This window comes from Phytophthora cinnamomi, assembly GCF_018691715.1.
Source record: "Phytophthora cinnamomi strain GKB4 chromosome Unknown Contig42, whole genome shotgun sequence".
NCBI lineage: Eukaryota > Oomycota > Peronosporomycetes > Peronosporales > Peronosporaceae > Phytophthora > Phytophthora cinnamomi.
Window position 1 is genome coordinate 623010 of NW_027150975.1, and position 19023 is coordinate 642032.

A 19023-nucleotide genomic window follows, 5' to 3' on the forward strand; every position below is an offset into this window, starting at 1 on the left:
TTGGTTGGTAACTCTCCTATGCGAACTACATGGATGGGGTGGTTCATAGATCGTTGCGTGGGTGACTGACCGCTGGGTTACTACTCTACGCCTCAAGCAGCATTTTGAGGCAGTTCTTGGTCGCAACACTCACGTCGCGATGCACCGCACGAACCCGGATGCGGTAGGCGTTACCATCGCTAGCTTCTAGGCGCACAAGGCAGCCAACCGAAAGTTTGTCGCCGTTGGGACCCACCGCTCCTGTGCGGTAGGTGGCGGCTCCGGACAGACTGCCGCTCGCCTGCGAGTCTAACCCGTCGACCATGGCGAACTTCAGATTCGTGCTGAGCCACTCGCGAGCCTGGGTGAAGTCCAACTTGCTGACCGCCGGCACCACCTCCTGCTGCTCGCGATCCTGTCCTTCCAGTGCATTCCACCGCTGGAGGAAGGCCTCTTCGTTCACTGCGACCGGGTCCATGAAACTGGTCACCTGGCACGGTAGAGCCATTTGGTAGGCATAGCTGGTTCCATTGCACGAGAAACTAACCGTCATCATTGGGGCTCTGTGAATGGCGCCATAGCCTCGATCATGATCTGTTGCTTGGCTTGCTGCTTCCCCGCAAGCTGCGGTGGCACCTCCTCCGCCTGGACACGGAAGAAGTTGCCCGTCGCAAGCTGCACCGAGAAATTATTGAGTGTGTGGGTGGTTTTGTTGCCGAAGAACAGGTTGATTCGGCCTTGAGAGCCGCGATACTCGTGCTTGGCACCGATTTGGAGGAAGTCATTCTCGACGAGTACACCTTGGGGATTCAACATGAGGTTTCGTGCCCAAACGGCGATCTGCGGCGTTAGTGACGCGTCCAAACCAATGGGTTTGCCACCGCTTGAGCCACCGCCGCCGAAGATGTCACCTAGATCTGTCGACGCTGGATTGGGGCCACGGATAGCCTCCGCACTTGCTCCCATGCCAAAAGCCGATGAAGTTTTGGGGCCACCGGCTCATCCAAAGACAGCAAGTCAACACCTTGGGATGCCGCAGGCTGTTCGTTTGCTCGCGCCTGCGCACGGGGTGAAGTTGCTCCCTCCTCGGGCAGTACGGAGCCTTCGCCAACAGCGGCTGCAGCCTTCTGCTGGTTGCGAAGACGAACAATGAGCCCGGACTCACGGTTCTCCGGGAATACCGGCATAGGTTCCAACACAGCACGAAGCACCTCCTCGCCGTTCGGAGAGCTCTGGCAAAGCTGACGCAGAGCCAAGTACTCGCAGGCACGCTGCTGGATCTCCAGGTTCATGTTGCTGGCAGCCTTGGCAAGTACTCCGTGCACGGTCGTGCGTAGTTCTTCGTATAGGTTGTCCATCTTGACGAAAGCCGTCAGCAGAACTCCCTTCGTAGGCACACTGGAGTCGGCGTAGTGCTGGTGGAGAACTTCAAACTGGCGCGTGCCGCTCATCGAGGCGTTGTCACACAGCAAATAACCGAATTCGCCTAGCACGTAAGCACCAAACTTGGTCGTAGTCTCATCCACGTACCGCGGTTCCATAGCCTTGAACATTTGCTCAGCGGCATACCGCTGAAGCTCCTCGCGGTTCGTAACGATCTGAACGACGCGGTGCCATACCGCGTCGGGAACCTCGCTACCGGCAATAGTCAAAAGCTGCAGCACTGTGTCTACGTACCAACGCAAGTCGCGCGCGTACTTCTCGGCCAGAATGGCAGCCTTTAGCACGATTTCCTCGCGGATGCCACTGACGGGCCCAGTGGCCGGGACGGTGCTCACCGTTCGCTCCGCGATGGCCAGGTAGTTGACAAGCTCACCCACGATCTCTTGAGCATTGCTCGAGTCGCACATGGCGAACAACAAGTCTAGCGCACGGCGACGCACGGACGGATCAGCGTCCTTGAGCGAGAAGAGCACAGTCTCCTGGTGCTGCTTTACACCGGTGCCATCTCCGTCCAGGCGAACCATTCGGTACATCGAGTCGAGTCCGACGTAGCGAATGTTGGGTTCCGTGACGGAGATGAAGCGGGCCAGCAAGGCCACAGCCTGCTCTCGCAGCTTGTACGGGGGGCTGTCCGTGTCACCACCAGGCTTGCCGCGAGCAATGACAAGGTTCACGGCCTCGATCAACACAGCATAAGCCGCATTGTTCTTGGCAGTCTTGCCGGGAGGAGTGCGCGCCAGCACACGGTTCAGAGTCTCATTCAACATGTTGTTGAGTCTGCCATCCGCCGAGTCGGCGTCCAGCGCACCGTTGGCATGGAACTGCTGCAGGATGCGAAGCAGCTTGACTTGCAGCCACGGGCACGGGGTGTTGTAGTACATGTAGTCTCGCGGGCAGTTTTTGTGCGTCACCAGAGCATTCAGTCTCTGGATGCAAGGCTCCACTAGCGAGCGGAAGGCGGTGGGATGCAGCGAAAGAGCAGTCTGCAGCAAGCCCGCCGCGGAGGTGACGACACCCAAGTGGCTCTCACTCATGAGGTCGTTCAGCCTACGCTCCATGTCTTCAACCGGTAGCAGCTCCGGGTTGTCCGGCATCAGGCGACGCGCGCACAGTGCCGCTTTCTTGCGGACGTGGGCAATACTGGCAGAGCTCGTGAGCAGAGCTGCCACATCGGGGCCCATGGTCTCACTTAGATCAGCTCCACCCAGGTTGGCCACGCAGCACAGTGCAAGACACTGAGAGCTGGCCTCTCGCGACTTGAGGTCGTTGCGGATGGAGTTGATGACGAGCGTCATGAGCTCGTCCGAGGCCTTGAGCAGGATGGAGCAGCCCAGGTAGCCCAGACACTTCTCCGAGTACTTGGAGCCGGACACGAGGCTGATGATCTGCACGTGGCCGAAGTCCACGTCGTAGCCCAGCATGTAAATGTAGATGAGCTTCCACGCGTACTTCTTGCGGTCGTACGACTGCAGTGCTGGGCCACCGCTGCCCAGGCCCGAGTTGCTCGCCGTCTGCGTGAACTTCTGGCGGATCTTGCCCAGCTCCTTGTCCACGCGCTTCTGCTCCTCCTCGCGCGACGTGCACGCGCGCAGCTCGCTGATGAAGTTGTTGAGCCCACGGGCACTGAACATCGCCATGGTGACCGACGCGTTAAGGACTCTTCTTGCTTCTCGGGCGTCTTGTTCCGGAGTGAGCGGTCGCAGGCAGGAGGCGCCGGCGGTTGCGATCAAGTGTGGCACACGTCAAGCACAAGTTGAAGTGAGCAGCTCCAGTACCTGTGCACAGGCAAACACAACGAACGAGACCATTTCCATCAGTCCACAAGCGCTCCGTTCCGGCACAGCTTCACTCGATCCCGGCCAGAGCTGTACATGGCAGACACGAAACAGCGCATTCAAGTGAGAGCAGTATGTGTATGTGTATGTAAATCATCTATCTACTCCGACCAGGAACGGGTTGCGCGGACAGGAGCTTACTTCTTCGCCACCTTCTTCTTACCCCGGGCCTTCTTCTTGGCCGGCGGGGTCGTCGTCTCTGGCTTCTTCTCTGCTGCGGCCTCGGCCTTCACGGCCTTCTTGGCCTTGGAGGCCTCCTTCTTCTCCTCCTTCACGGGGGTCTCCACCTGCTTCTTGCCGGTCTTCTTGGCCTTCTTGGCCTTGGGAGCCTCCTCCTCCTTCACCGCAGCCTTCTTGACCTGCTGCTTCTTGGCCTTGGGGGCCTCCTCCTCGTCGGCCTCGGCCACGAACTCCTCGAGCTTCCGCTTCTTCAGGTTGGCCGTCTTGCCCACGGGCGGCAGTTTGGCCAGCGTGGCCAGCGCGTTGTACACGGGCAGCGCGACCGAGTCACTCGTCTTGACACTGATGGACTGCACGCCGTTCCAGCCCTTGGGCACGAGGCTGGCGCAGCTGTTCATGGCCACCATGATGTTGTCCACGATCTGCTCCGGCGTCATGTCCAGGCGGGCCACCTTGACGTTGTTGCACACGCCGGCGCTCACGTGGAGGGCCGTGCGGCGCGAGGCCAGCCGCACGCTGGCGGCCACGCTCTTGCGGGACACGCGCACGGCGATGGGCTGCTTCTTCTTGGAGAAGAACTTGGTGCCCAGGTGGCCCTTGAGGTAGGGCAGCACGCGGTCGTCGGCCAGGAACATGTCGTAGGCCGCGGCCAGCGCGCGCTTGTCCTCGAAGCGCGAGAAGTTCTTGCGCAGCTTCTTGACCGTCATGACCTTGGTCACGCCGGCCACGGGGTCCTTGGCCAGCGCCTCCTTGATGCGTTTCTTGTCCTCATCCTTCACGAACAGGCAGATCTCGGCGCCCTCGTCGTGCAGCGGGTGCGGCAGGTTGCTACGCAGCGATAACACGGCGGCCAGAGGTCAGAATTGTGTGCAAAAGGTTGCAAACAGCTCGGCAGTCGCTGGCCATTGCGGGCCAGTGCATGGCCCGGGCGGGCCATGCCTTCCGAGCGAAAAAACTTACATCGGAATGGGCTTGAGCGACGTCTTGCCGGGCACCAGCTTGCGCGTGAGGATGCACGAGACGAACTCGGCGTCCTCCACCAGCGGCGCCTTGGCCCGCTCCTCGCTCTTCTTGGCCACGAAGGTCTGCAGGGCCAGCACGGCGCGGCGCACCTGGGCCTCGTCCAGCGGGTTGCGCAGGCCCTTCTTGATCGTCACCTCGGCCATCGTCCTCGGGTGGTGATTGGCAATAGCGACTGCAACGGGCCGAGTCTTTGGCTGGCCACGAACCGCGGCTGGCTGGGCGAGGTTGTACCACTCGGATGGTACATTGAGCCGCATTTGTCATTGTGGTCGGCGAAAATGCCAACGTTTGTCAAGGCGTTTTGCTAACAGCCGCTGACCATTTTTTTTTTTTTTGGGGGGAAATTCCAAACTATTATACGCCCGTAATTTTGATATACCATAGTAATTCCAGAATACGTTCATCAGGCGTATCAAACGGGAGAGCGCACTACATAAGTCGCGTTAAATTACTATCCAGCCAGCCAGCCACGGAACGCTTAGACCAGAGGGAAACTTAGAGTACATTCGAATGTATACCACTGCGCTTGTATTGACGTGCTGGTCCGTCACATTGCTACGAGTACATATAGCAGCGAACCCATTGTATGGTATTGTGTACAAGGTACATTTAGTAGACATGTGTACAGTAAAGGGGAGAGAACCTCGGTGAGATGGAGTAGTAGGACGCTGAACGAGCACCCTGCAACCGCGGACTTCCCTCTCTTGCCATGGATACGTCTTCACCGTTGTCGCTGTCAAAAGCGTCGGCGAACCGTTGGCAAGCGCTTTGTCAGTTTCCTGTCCTGTGGTTCTTAGAACGGTACCTTGATCTCACGAAGGCTGCGAGCCATCTTTCCGAAGGGACCGTAGAAGTATTATAGTGGTGTGCATTCGATCTGTGCGCTTGTTATACGAGTTTTACGTTTGGTGCCCGAAGCCTTCTATTATGGTGATTACAGTTCTCTACGGATGTCTTTTAGGCGTAATTTGGAATTTCCCCATTTTGCTTATTATGTGAGGTTATATTATTAGGGGTAGGGATCACTTTTTAAAACGGGCACAGTTTTCCAACTAAAAAATAGCAAAAAAAGCTAAAAACACGGTACAATCGATTGACACATGTATGTGAAGTTATCTTATTAGGTGTAGGGATCATTTTTTAAAACGGTCACAGTTTTCCAGCTAAAAATACGTCGAAGTAGCAAAAGAAAAGGCCAAAACACGGTACTACCGATAATGATTCGTACTTCCGGATAACTTATATCGCGCGCTCTTTTTCTTCTTCGGAGTCGATGGCCTCCCTACGGGAGGTGCACGGAGCTAATTTTTGGTGGTACGCACCAATCGATAGCGAAAATGTCTTGCTGTTAAAGGCAAAACAAAGAATGCAACATGAGAGAGCTGCTCGCGAGGCGGCAAGAACAATAGACTTCTACGGTCTAGCGGAAGTAATGCAGTTTTATTGTAGTGGACGCAGATAACAACGCAAAAACATTTTGTGAATTAGTTGCTGCTCTATTCTATGGAGTTGCCATCACATTTCTAATGCTGCCACGGAGGCGTGCCGACAATCGCGATGGTGAAGCTCTCTTGGTGATCGTCCTCTTGGTCCTGACCATTTTCACTGTCTGAGCCCATCGTGATAAGTTCCACCCCCCACACCGGGCCATAGACCTTCATGTTGTCCGCTGTACCGTCAATACGGGGAAACGATCGATCACCGGAGATGCCCCTTCCTCTTCGTCGCGTTTGGTCAACTTCGCGGTCATGATGCCGCACCGTGAGTTCAATACTGACCACTACAGGAGCCAACGAAGAAGCCTCTGCTTCAACCAACCGAGTCTCGAACCATTCGCCAAGGCGCTCAGGTACCATAACGACAGGGATATCAAGCGGCTCGTCGGTAGCCTCCGCACTGTTCTCATCGACACCGCCCATGACCATCACAAGGTCGTCGTCTTCAGTATTTACGATGATGACACCCGCAGCTCCCCACTTCTCAGCATTTCGCGCTTTGGTTTCGAAGAAGCACTCGCCTCGTTGGGCAAGCACAATCTTCCCACGCAGGCGTTCCTCGGGCAGATTGGATACCTCACTGCACGCGTCAACGGGATCAGCGACGACAAGTTCCATGTTGGGGAAGGCGCGAGACGCCTTAAAGCTGTTCGCCACACCAAAGCCAGCACCGACACAAGGCACAGTCAACCAAACGGTGGGTTTTCCCTTGCCACCCCCGTTTACGTGCGGGTGCCCTTTCCATTGTGTTGCGGCTCTCCTGGATGAGGTTTGTAGCCCACTTGTACGCGCAGTGAACAGCGTTGATCAACAGGTAGGGATAAGTCTTCGTTAACCTTGTACACGTAGCTCCATGCCATGTACGGCGGGTGATAATCATCACCGTGGTCAACCTTTTTGCTTGTTGGCTCCTCGAACGTGTACGAATCAGCGCCAATGTCATCGTCGTCACTACCATCATTGAAACCCAGTCCAACAATCATGTGGCTTGCATCAACGATCCCCGAGGCCTCAATCCAATCACCAGTTTCTTCTCGCGTGACGCGCAGGCGACCCGGAAGCTGCTCGACACGGAACTCTCCGAGTTGACTTCCACCGTACAAGTGTTGCACCACATGCCCTTGATCATCTTGTTGCATCACAGGCTGCCGTTTCTTCGTGACGCTAAGAGAGGTATCTTCCAGTAGGTGCTGGAGCCATTCATCGTTGACATTCTTCCCACCAATCTTTCGGAGTTTCTCCTCGAGCGCCGGTAACCACTCTTGCAGCACATCGGATGCTACACTTTCAGTATCGATTGGTTTTGCCTTCTTTTTTGTCGTAGTCGTCGTTGTAGTCGTAGGTTTTGTTGGTTTCGCTTTTTCGGAGGCACTCTGAGCAATCTTCTCAGCTGCCGGTTTGGAGGCCTTGATCAATGCAGCAGGTGACGGTGCTGCAGGTGAGCATCGAGTAGTGCGCGCCACAACTTTTCCTTCGTAATGGACAGAATAGTCGATGAGATCGTAAAACTTGGGGGCTTCGCACCGCATCACACGCTCAGGTGAATATCGATTGTCATATGACACTTCGCTCTTGGTTACATACGCGTCTGCAGCTTGTAGAATCGGTTCAACAAGCTTCGTTGGAAGAATCGGCAGTGGGTGGGCTTCTGTAGTCATCACGTAGTTGCCCTGACGAAAGAAATGGGTCGTGTTAAACAGCAAGTAGAGGTATTTGCACGTCTCTGAGAGAAAGAATGATGGCATGTAGTCTTCTTGTTTCTTGGAGTCGACGTCAGCAATACTCGCGTAACCACACGGAGTTTTAGCGTACTTTTGTAGAGAATGAACCACATGCGCGCCAGCCCGGAGCCATGACGAGTCGTTAGTCGCCTCGTGCATGTAAAATGTCGATTCGATAAGCTCAGGGCGAAGCGGATACCGAGCTCCACCTCCACCCCGAGATTTCACAGGCTTCCAGTCACCCACGTTGAACTGCTCTGAAAGAAAGCCGTAGTCACGCCATACGCGATAAAATGCGTTCATGGATTTCGCAGCATCATTTAAGTCACCTGCTGCGATTTGCATGCCCGGCCAAAATGCTGCCAAACTCTCGAAGACGACAGACGAGCTCCCACTATGATGATGGCAGCCTGTATACATCGACACATCGGTGTACCAGTCGCCGTGCTTGTTATGAGCCAGCACCGCCGGGTAGACTTGCGCGAACATCTCTAATGCCTCGCGATCACCAAATAGCTCGTACATCTTGAGCAAGTACTCGTAGAAACTGTCCGAATTGGACCCCGGGCCCGAAGACGTCTCAGTCCAATCACCATTCTTCGTGTTGATGTGCTTTCCGAGGAGTCCGATCTTCGATCGGCGCTGGAATAGTGCACGCACAGCACCACGTGATGCAGCAGCATACTTGGGGTCACCCGTTAGAACACTTAGCATCGTAAACTCAATAGAAAGCGACCCGGCACCGGCAGTCGATGCAATAGGCGTTTCTCCCTTTGGTACGCCGTGCTTCAGGTTAACCGTGCCGTATGGAATCCCCGTAACTGTATCAAACGCAGGCATCAGACGATCGCCAAGGTCTACCGCAAGTCGTAACAGGGCTCCATCATAGTCGCCGTCAGGGTACAATTTCAAATCGGTATTCACCGCGAAAAGGTGTGCCGACAGCAGCCCACCGAGCAACCGGATTGTAGTCTCAAAGACCGATACTTCCGTGTCCAAGTTAAAGTCGGCGTTCTCCACCACAAGCTCCACCGCTCGTCTAAACTCCGTCGCGTCCTCTAGCACAGCCAACGTGTCCAACGTGTCAACCAGCGTGAGCATAGGCAGCCGACCAAGCTCAAACTCTCCTCCACGACACGAAAGCGGCAGCAAGTCGTCCTGCGGGAACGCGTGCTTCAAGTAGCCATTATATGCATGGTAGAACATGCCCCTCACAGTCTTGGCCAGTGCCTTCCGTTCCTCCACCTCCATGTACGTCGGCGCCGTCAACACAAACTGGTCGCGCTGCATGAGTCCGCACGCCACGGGCGAGCACACGTTCATCTCGTACTCGCAGGGAGCCTTTTCCTCCACCGAGTCCACGTACGTCTCGTTGTCATGGAAGGCACAGCACTTGACCTGAAGCTTCACCATCCGCGGAGCGCCTCTCTCCTCACAGTAGTCGCCCGAGCCGTAAAGCTGCTGGGCCATGTAGCCCATGCGGTCCGGGTCCGCGAGTCTTGCCAAGTTGTCCACGGCCAAGACCCGCAGCGGCTGCGGCTTCTCTGCATTGTATGCACCCAGCAGGATGCTCAACTCCTTGGGCTTCTGGGCCTTGGGGCCGGCAGGCTGCGGGTGGAACTGCCGCACGTGCTTATCGACGCACCACTCGTAGTGCCACCAGGTCCCGGCGACGTGGTAGCGCAGGCAGGACTCGCCGCGCATCTGCCGTTTCAGGCGGTTCTTGAAGGCGCGGTAGCTGGCGCCCGAGAGCGTGTGCAGCCCGTTGAAGTGCGAGAGCACGGGAGGCTGGGACTCGCCGTCGCTTTTGGCGCCGTTCTCGGACGGCGCAGCGCCGACAGAGACGAAAAGCAGTGCGAAAGACAGCAGGAACGCACAGGTACATGCACGCTTGACGGTGGCGCCCCACGCATAGCGAGAGGCGCGGTACGCGGCGCCGCGCCCGTCGCCATGACGCGCTTGATGCTGACGCGGCAGCATCTGAGACTGTGAGGCATGACGGAAATTAAATGTCACAGGCAAGGGATCAGACAGCAGTATGCGATACGAGAGGTAATGTTTCTACCTTCAACAGGTATTAATAGATCTTTTTTCAGTTAAGAACACGGCAGTAGTACATGCAATGCCGCTCGACGTGCAGCTCCAGGGCGCGGGCGCCGGCGCGCTGCGCGTGTTCCTGGCGACGCGTCTGGGCCCCGCGCAGCTCAACCGAGCGGACGTGAAGCAGTTGCTGCTGGGCGAGGCGAAGGATGCGCTGACAATGGCCGAGTTCCGCCTCGTGGCGGACCTATTGGGCGATCTGCGCGCCTCGGACCCGTCGACGCCTAGCCTGGCGGCGCTACTGCGTCAGGGCAGCGGCCTGCAGGCGCGTGCAGTGTCCACGGAGCAGGAACAGATCGAGCAGGACGAGGAGAGCAGGGAAAAGAGGGCCAAGTACCTCGCCCGGCGCCGCGAGAAGCTGCTGCGCCTGGACGAGGAGATGCGCTACGGCAGCATGGTGCGCAACGTCAAGACGCAGACGGCGGACCGGGAGCTGGCCAGCCACCAGACCAGTGTGCGTCAGCATCTGTCGGTGGGCGCCAACATGGTGATGGCCAGGGTCACGGCGTTCATCGCCGTGTACTTCGTGGCGAGGAACCTCACGCAGAACGAGACGACGGTGAGGCGGCGGTGGATTTTGTCGTGCTGTGTCGTTGGCTTAACGAGGTGTTGGCGCTTGCTGCCTGCAGAGACTCGTCGCTGGCCTCGGTGGTGCCATCGTCATGATGGTCATCGAGATGGTGCTCTTTATCGCAAGAGCGGCCAAGATCGAGAGCATCGAGCACGATCAGAGGAAGCACAAAAGCGTCTTCTAGGCAGCTGGTCCGGTGCTTTGTCCGTCGGGTGGAGATGCAATTCGGTAGGTTTATGGTAGGGAGAAGGTGAGTTAGCAATAAATATGAGCTGTGAACTGCAATACTGTTGAGCAGGCTTATGCCGCAAGTCAGTGGCATTTTCAGTCGAGCCTCTGCATGTAAAGGCTCAAGGAGCGACACCGCGGCAATCATAGACAATTGCCAATTGCTCGGGGGAGGGGTCCACTTGAGGCAAGCAAATGGCGCCGGCCGTCTTATCTGCGTCTGCACGCAGCCATACTCCGATATGCTGGCGGGTTGTACCGACCGGCTCCCATTGCATCTTCCCCTCCTGGCTCCTGCTGGTCATTCCTGCCTTTCCACCCAAGTGGCGGTGGAACACACGCTCATTTTCGTTCGCGCGGCGACACGGACGCCGTGGCAGCAGGAGGAGACAGGCAGCTGCAATGCAGACTCGGCGGTGGTGTGTGGTGGCTCTGCTTGTGATCGCCACGCTCGACTTCAGCGGTGCAGCACCCGAAGCAGAGGCGACGACGAACCAAGACTCCAAAGCTGGGCACGTCCAGGCGGCAGGCAATGACACCTCAGCGACGGTGAAGCCCGGCCGCAATGGCTACGGGACGGTGACCTACGATGGGTCCGCGAGCAGCGACAGCGGTGAGGACTCCGAGGTCACCGCCAACCGCCTCGCGCTGGAGGAAGCCCAGAAGCAGCACCCGCATCTGCGGCTACGTCTCGGCATCGGCATCTGACCCACCTTGGACCCTTGACCAGCACGAACGATATATTATAACAAAATTATAATACTATATTGAGCAGCGATTGACGCGGATCAGCCCGATATGTGTTTTTTGGTAACGAAACGTGAAGGTAACGAAGAATGGAGCAGCGACTAATTCACGGAAACAGCTTTTTGAAAACACAAGAAAAATATTCTAGGCGCTGAAGCGCTCTTAGTGATGATCGTCCTCTTGGCCCCGGACTCTACTTACCGTACCTCGCAGAAAGCATGCTTTCGGTGCAGCTTGATTGGCACTCTGGTTACCACTAGTTGAAAAGGGCAAATATGCATTCTTTATGTGAAGAAAATACTGACAAGGAAGTCGACATACTTTTTTCGAATGCTATTGCAATGCTATTTTGGGCTTCTAACATTGGACGTCACCGAAAACCTCAATAACACCCTCTCCATGGGCGACATAAATTTAACATAATATGTCAAATTCATATTATGATCTGGCATTGTTCCTTACATAAGAGCCACTTAGTCTGGTGAGACCAAAACGTCGTCTCACTAGACTAAACCGCTCACCCGTCAAGATATATGCTGCGGGCGTACAAGCGGGCAGCGCGCGGGGGACCGCGCAGGGGGAGCTTAATTTGCGAACTTGCGTGCGAAAGACTAGGGCGGCGCGTACGCAGAGGGGTCTTCGGAGCGACATGAAATTGGAAGGTGAATGTGCTATGTATATTGACGCTGTGTTGAACGCATTGTAATCCCTTACTACTCCAGATCGCGCGGGGTGTTCAACACCGACGGGTACCATAGTCATCGTTGACACTAGCGACGATGAAACTGCACCGCCAAATGATGTCCTCGGCTAACGATCGCGAGCACAAGGTTTGGACGCGCCACGACAGGCGATGAGCAAGAGTACAAGTCAGCTAGAAACGAGGTGTCATGTGAAGAAATCCCGACTGGTCCCGATGACGAATGCCCGCCTTCCAAGCGCAGATTGTGTGAGTCATTTCAGGAAGCTGGCGCTCTACCGGAAATAAAGCTGTATGATTGGATTTGCGTGATGGTGCTGCAGTGAAGAACAGGAATGGTTTGCGTGTACGACGGTGTTGACATTACGCTAAGGTGACAGAACGCTCACCACATTGAGTACCGATCGCGGCTTTGGATGAGCGATCTTGAACGACCGCGGCTACGACGTTCGGCTTTGTTGACTAGCGCCAACTTCAGCAGGTTTGGCGCGCATTTGACTTGGCGCGCGCCGCACGCGTGCTCTCCCAACCACTTATTTAATCCGCGAACGCCAGCACGACGAAAGACAGCTATGGCTTGCTGTCGGCGCCTTTGTGAGTCGACTTCATTTCACAATTTGCTGTGCTCTACGTAGACCTCCGTCTAAGCCATCCAGACCAAGCCGGTCCGCTTTCCACTGGGTTCGATCGTCATGTGTACGTTCTTGCCCCATCAATAGCTACTTGCTCATCACTATGGTACGATGTCAATTATTCGTGCAGGCTCCCATGGGCAAACTTGCTGGATCGATGGATTGCTCTTCGCCCGAGGCCATGCACATGCTGGTCATTGTGAAGAAGACCTTAGTACAGGGTAAGGACATGTGGGATACCGTTGCCATGCGCTATGACATGTCCAAGCACTCCCACTGGCCGGAGCGCGACATGGAAAGCCTCCGCAGGAAGTTCAAGTCGCTGTACAGCTTCACAAGCCTTCCGGGTATGTCAACATGCCCGCACACGTCGCCCTTGCCAAGGATATAAACAACTTATCGACGAGGCGTCATCTGTACTCGTGACGAGTGAGAATGAAGTCGAAGAGGTTGTGCGAAACTCTCGCGGTCGTTGTCAGGCCTCGAGACCTTCTCCTGGGCCACCAGGAAGTCCAACAACACCGGTGTCGGAAGGTGCGTCAACAACTGATCCACCGTCGTCTTTGACGGGGACAGGAGATAGTGAGTACGATGGGGGTGATCGGGACTACGAGGTCTGTATGACGTCTGACGATTTCGATGGATACGAATCGACGGGAGCGATGCCACCATTTGAGGGTGTCGGATGAGGGCGATCCGTGTGCAGACACCACGTCGGACGCAGAAGAGGAAAATGAGCCCCCGGTGCTTTGAAGAATTCTTCTCCTGCGACGTCGGAATTCGCACTAAAAGCAGCACCGGAGGTCGTACCGAAAACACCAAGTGCTCGTAACACCGGTGCTGCTACGAAGACCAAGATGACTAAGCATTCGCGTGCGTCGAAGGTGAAAGGAATCGCCAGTGCTGATACTCGCGTACCCGAAGTTATCAGACAATTCGGACCATCTTGGTGGCATCAATCTGGCGGAGATACGAGATAAATTGACGAAGCGGGCGCATCCAGAGTTTGAAGAGGCCAGGTACACCAAACAAAAGAGGTTGAAGGCAAAGAAGGTTGCTGCCGAGCTGAAGTGCAAGTTGGATACCGCTACACACAGCGCATCTAACAGTGGGAGTGACCTTGTGAGAACTATCACGGTACTGTGCGCGGACGCTGACCGAGCGGACACCACTCGTACCGAGGCTACGGAGGTGATACGCCGTGAAGAACGCCGTACAGAGCGCGAGTATTTCGAGAATCGCCGCCAAGAAGAGCGTCGTGTTGATCGTGAAGCGCAGGAAGAGCGTCGTCGCGAAGACCACAAAGATGCACGTCAACACATGCAAGACACGATGATCATGCTGTCATCCCTGAAGAACGGATCGATGCCGGGCGTCACTCTTTGAACGGCGGAAGCGATACCACATGGAACTAGCAGTTGTCATTTTGCTTCATCATGGCCTGCCAGCCAGTCCAGCGAGTTGCTGTAGTAGGTACCGACGATGCGAGCATTTATTTTCATTTGTAGGTAGTACACGACACTACGCTATCTTTTCTGTTTTCATTGCTAATTGCTAATCGAATTCACTTAATGATTATTGCTTGAAATGAGTCTTGGTCACATTTCTATTGCCACGCTTTACACAAGATCGATAGAGCCAAGGTTGCAGAAAAGGGACTACACATAGAAGTTTTCATGTTCCTGTACTGACAGCCGTGCGTGTAGTCACAACACACTTAACGTTATCTCGAACTATGAACGCACGGAGAGAGCCCACCACCATGTTAGTAGTTGACTTTCAGAGATAGAAAACTACATAAATTCCCAACACATAAACGGACTTGAAACTAAATCAGCAGCTGACGAGCAACGGTGGTTCGAATCTGTCTGACGCCGGTAGCACGAACCCTGTAGTTTGAAATCTTGAACATGTTCGATAGTAGCACTCGTCTTCTCTCAGGGTCGTACGGCAATGACACGAGCAAGCGGTGGTAGACTTTCTCGACGCTGCCCACGCCCCACTCCGCTGCCTGTCGGACAGAGGTGATAGTATTGTGAAGCATGCGGGCTAGTCGACGGACGGAAGTGTAGTGGGTCTAACTTGACTCACTACTTTAGCTTACACGTTGCGCAACGTGTATGAGGAAGCGTAAGTACTTAGTAATTACTTAGGTTAATTATATTTGAATACACAAATATAAGTTAAATAAGAAGGGATTCCAAGTGACTTAGATTAGGTAAAATGAGATCTGTATTGCTCGTAAATTGATCTTCCTCTAAAATCTGCTAAAAACTGTTTATCATCTACGAAAGGGTTGACAGCGGCTGGCTGTCAGAGCCCCGCTAATATGCATGACTCTGATTGGTAGAAAGATGCTGCTTTCTACCAATAGGATCTTTGGGTATGTGTGGACCACTCACTTTGGTGGTCCACTTCAATGTATCCATTGGTGTGTCTTACACCAAGGTGAGGAAGTATCCAAAACTTTTAACAGATAACCTATCTGTTAAATTCACAAGTGACTTGCAGCCACTTGTGCGTGTAACCCCGTTACAGGAAGGCAGCAGTCGGTCTATATCACCGTCCTTCATTGCGGATGAGCACGGAAATGCCGAGTCGCTCACCATCCCAATGTCTGGTCCGGACACAACTTCGTGTCAAGCAGCTTGGAGCGGAATTCTAAACCGGTCTCAGCATCGTTCCACGATCCGGGCAGTTGTGTTTTGCCCATAGAATGCACCCATCTGCCCCGAAGCAAATCGTGGCAGTGACGAACACACCATGTAGCCATCCGTTGTAATACGGATTTTGAAGATCTGAACAGCTTGGTTACATGACCTACAAATGCATTCGGAGCACAAGCATCGACAAATACATATACGATAACTGGACCGCCTACCCTGTAGTTCTTGTGTGGCGTTGCGGGCTCCGAAATCAGGGAATAGACTCGCGGCTAGACCTTGATCTCAGACCACTCAATCCAGAATCTGAGATCAGATCTCAGCTTCCAAACTGGGTGAGGCAGTGTTCCTCACTCTTGCAATCCCTTGTCTTGGTTTTCCCAAGGCTACGCTGTGGGCCCAGACTTGCGTCGGCCACACCAGCTGCCTCCGAACTCGAGAGTTTTCAGGTGCACACCAGACGAAGCTCGCTCCTTGCTTGGAAGACCCTTATACGCACGCGCGAAGTCCGCTGTGCCCCGTTTTCTTAAATATAACTCCACGTCCACTTCACACACGCTTAGTCCACTTCTCTTCTCAGGCCCTTGGACTCTGGGCCTTAACAGCCTCCTCTTTGCTCAGCGACTCCGGCTTCGAGTCGCTTCCAGTCACGACACTTCCTCTGGCGGCTCAGACTGAGAGGCGCACAACGGTCTTCACTCGCCCCTCAGACCAGAGTGGCCCCGAGAGTTGGCTCGGCTTGAGCCTGTCTTGATCCAGGGATATCGCTCTACACCCTGGGACTTCCGCGCACCACGCCTTGATGTAGGCGACACAACGAAGCTGGGAACCACTATCCCAGATCAGTCGCGCCACACGGATACCACTAGCAAACCCAGAAACCACTGCCCCAGGTGTTGCTCTGCCAGAACCTCAGAGCGCAGCACCTTCCGCTCGAAAATATGAAGCACCGCCAGAAAACCAGCCAATCAGCAAGCAAACCAGCAAACCAATGTCCCGCGTGTTGAGATACAACAACGAAGGCAAACCGGGAGGAAACGCGAAAAGGCTTGGATGTTAAACTTGAATTTATTTGCAGCTAGCTGAGCTTGACCGTAGAACACTCGTAGCGACTCCACTTGACCTTGCGCGCGCCGCCGGGAGCAGAGACTTGGTCCCTGTGAAGCAACACGTCCGTCGGCGCAAAACGAACTCCGCAGCTTGCGGTCTTCGGGGCAAAACAAACTCTGATTGATTATCATGCACATGCACATACATAGGGCCTATCAAGTAAGGGTGCAAACATCTCCTGGGTACACCTTGACCAAGGGTGAAATACCTACTAAGCTACTGGCTTGACGGCGCCCGTGAATGCGCGTCACTGCTTTGGCGTCCTTCCATTGGCCTGTCTGGACAGTCATCACTTGATTGCACTGATTGCTCTTGGGTACAAATCAGTGATAACCCGATTACGCCAAGATCTTGTGGCCGGGATTGGCAGGACTTGGTCTGTCATCACTTGATTACACTGATTACTCAGGGTACAAATCAGGTGTAATCCAGATGAGGCCAAGATCCTGTGGCTCCAAATGGCCCATATCCAAAGGCGACTGGACGGGCCGAATCTTGTGTGCCAGACACCAGGTGTCGAAAAGCCACAACGAGGAGACCCTTCAGAGCTACACTCCAAACGGCAACCGCCAACTTGAATGAGCAACTACCGCAGATCCCAGACCGGCAATGTAGCCATCTCCATGTAGCCACTTCATACACGAGACCACGAAGTCACATCCCGGGTCCTGCAGGCACGTCGCAGATTCTTAGTCACGTCCTAGGCTCGGGGTGGCAGCTGACTTGCACTCAGTCGCTTAACTCCAAGACTCCATCATCATCTTAGACCGGGAGCACAGCTCAGCGTCCTAGAGTGTGTGTACAATTGCCGAATCTCAACTTTGACTCAAGCTCGGGGACTGCCAAGCTGGGAATCTGAGCTGGGGGTAAAATTACGATACTGATTCCATATCCCAGCGGTGGCACCCCAGAGCCGAATCTCGGTTTTGGCTCAGATTCTGAGACTCCCATGCTGGGGATCTAAGCTGGGGGTAAAATTACGATACTGATTCCATATCCCAGCTGTGACACCAATTTGCCGAGGTGAAATCAGACGCAGCAGGCCACGCTCTCTTCCCAGACTCCAGACTGAACATCTCAGGGTCTGATGCACAGACAACCCCCAGAATGAGCTCCAAATCCCAATGTGGCGAAGCGCCTCTCAACGAAACAGGTAAGACGCTCAGATCGCACAACCTCGGACTTGGCTCAGCTCGACACAGCTCAGCTCTCCTTCTGCACCGTTCAGGTTGGTCAGCTCAGCGCCACTTCAGCAAAGCTCAGCTCTTCTCGGCTCAGCACGGCTTCGCTCAGCCCAGTTCTAGGTGGGCGAGGTGTGTGTTGCTTCCTCACTCGTGCGATCCCTTGTGCGGTCATTCCTAGGGCTACGCTGTGGGCCCAGACTTGCGTCGGCCACACCAGCTGCCTCCGAACTCGAGAGTTTTCAGGTGCACACCAGACGAAGCTCGCTCCTTGCTTGGAAGACCCTTATACGCACGCGCGAAGTCCGCTGTGCCCCGTTTTCTTAAATATAACTCCACGTCCACTTCACACACGCTTAGTCCACTTCTCTTCTCAGGCCCTTGGACTCTGGGCCTTAACAGCCTCCTCTTTGCTCAGCGACTCCGGCTTCGAGTCGCTTCCAGTCACGACACTTCCTCTGGCGGCTCAGACTGAGAGGCGCACAACGGTCTTCACTCGCCCCTCAGACCAGAGTGGCCCCGAGAGTTGGCTCGGCTTGAGCCTGTCTTGATCCAGGGATATCGCTCTACACCCTGGGACTTCCGCGCACCACGCCTTGATGTAGGCGACACAACGAAGCTGGGAACCACTATCCCAGATCAGTCGCGCCACACGGATACCACTAGCAAACCCAGAAACCACTGCCCCAGGTGTTGCTCTGCCAGAACCTCAGAGCGCAGCACCTTCCGCTCGAAAATATGAAGCACCGCCAGAAAACCAGCCAATCAGCAAGCAAACCAGCAAACCAATGTCCCGCGTGTTGAGATACAACAACGAAGGCAAACCGGGAGGAAACGCGAAAAGGCTTGGATGTTAAACTTGAATTTATTTGCAGCTAGCTGAGCTTGACCGTAGAACACTCGTAGCGACTCCACTTGACCTTGCGCGCGCCGCCGGGAGCAGAGACTTGGTCCCTGTGAAGCAACACGTCCGTCGGCGCAAAACGAACTCCGCAGCTTGCGGTCTTCGGGGCAAAACAAACTCTGATTGATTATCATGCACATGCACATACATAGGGCCTATCAAGTAAGGGTGCAAACATCTCCTGGGTACACCTTGACCAAGGGTGAAATACCTACTAAGCTACTGGCTTGACGGCGCCCGTGAATGCGCGTCACTGCTTTGGCGTCCTTCCATTGGCCTGTCTGGACAGTCATCACTTGATTGCACTGATTGCTCTTGGGTACAAATCAGTGATAACCCGATTACGCCAAGATCTTGTGGCCGGGATTGGCAGGACTTGGTCTGTCATCACTTGATTACACTGATTACTCAGGGTACAAATCAGGTGTAATCCAGATGAGGCCAAGATCCTGTGGCTCCAAATGGCCCATATCCAAAGGCGACTGGACGGGCCGAATCTTGTGTGCCAGA

At 54.8% G+C, this 19023-nt stretch overlaps 6 protein-coding genes across 6 annotated transcripts; 2 read left to right on the plus strand and 4 right to left on the minus strand.

The window, feature by feature from the left end:
• Nucleotides 1-85: 85 nt before the first annotated feature.
• Nucleotides 86-535, minus strand: IUM83_14294 (AP-2 complex subunit alpha; the record flags this gene model as incomplete). The annotated part of the gene is made up of 1 exon (XM_067939027.1): nt 86-535. One exon carries the CDS (start codon nt 533-535, stop codon nt 86-88), a length of 450 nt encoding a protein of 149 aa, XP_067791061.1.
• A 355-nt stretch (nt 536-890) lies between these two features.
• Nucleotides 891-3059, minus strand: IUM83_14295 (AP-2 complex subunit alpha; the record flags this gene model as incomplete). Its single annotated transcript, XM_067939028.1, has 1 exon — nt 891-3059. The coding sequence occupies one exon, from the start codon at nt 3057-3059 to the stop codon at nt 891-893; it is 2169 nt and encodes a 722-aa protein (XP_067791031.1).
• A 335-nt stretch (nt 3060-3394) lies between these two features.
• On the minus strand, nt 3395-4603 carry IUM83_14296 (ribosomal l1 domain-containing protein 1-like; the record flags this gene model as incomplete). Its single annotated transcript, XM_067939029.1, has 2 exons — nt 3395-4265; nt 4398-4603. The coding sequence occupies 2 exons, from the start codon at nt 4601-4603 to the stop codon at nt 3395-3397; spliced, it is 1077 nt and encodes a 358-aa protein (XP_067791012.1).
• Nucleotides 4604-5983: 1380 nt separating this feature from the next.
• IUM83_14297 (ER degradation-enhancing alpha-mannosidase-like protein) lies at nt 5984-9657 on the minus strand (the record flags this gene model as incomplete). Its single annotated transcript, XM_067939030.1, has 2 exons — nt 5984-6602; nt 6683-9657. The coding sequence occupies 2 exons, from the start codon at nt 9655-9657 to the stop codon at nt 5984-5986; spliced, it is 3594 nt and encodes a 1197-aa protein (XP_067791013.1).
• A 142-nt stretch (nt 9658-9799) lies between these two features.
• On the plus strand, nt 9800-10532 carry IUM83_14298 (ATPase, vacuolar ER assembly factor, Vma12; the record flags this gene model as incomplete). The annotated part of the gene is made up of 2 exons (XM_067939031.1): nt 9800-10336; nt 10407-10532. 2 exons carry the CDS (start codon nt 9800-9802, stop codon nt 10530-10532), a joined length of 663 nt encoding a protein of 220 aa, XP_067791008.1.
• Nucleotides 10533-10978: 446 nt separating this feature from the next.
• On the plus strand, nt 10979-11284 carry IUM83_14299 (uncharacterized protein; the record flags this gene model as incomplete). Its single annotated transcript, XM_067939032.1, has 1 exon — nt 10979-11284. The coding sequence occupies one exon, from the start codon at nt 10979-10981 to the stop codon at nt 11282-11284; it is 306 nt and encodes a 101-aa protein (XP_067791032.1).
• Nucleotides 11285-19023: the final 7739 nt, after the last annotated feature.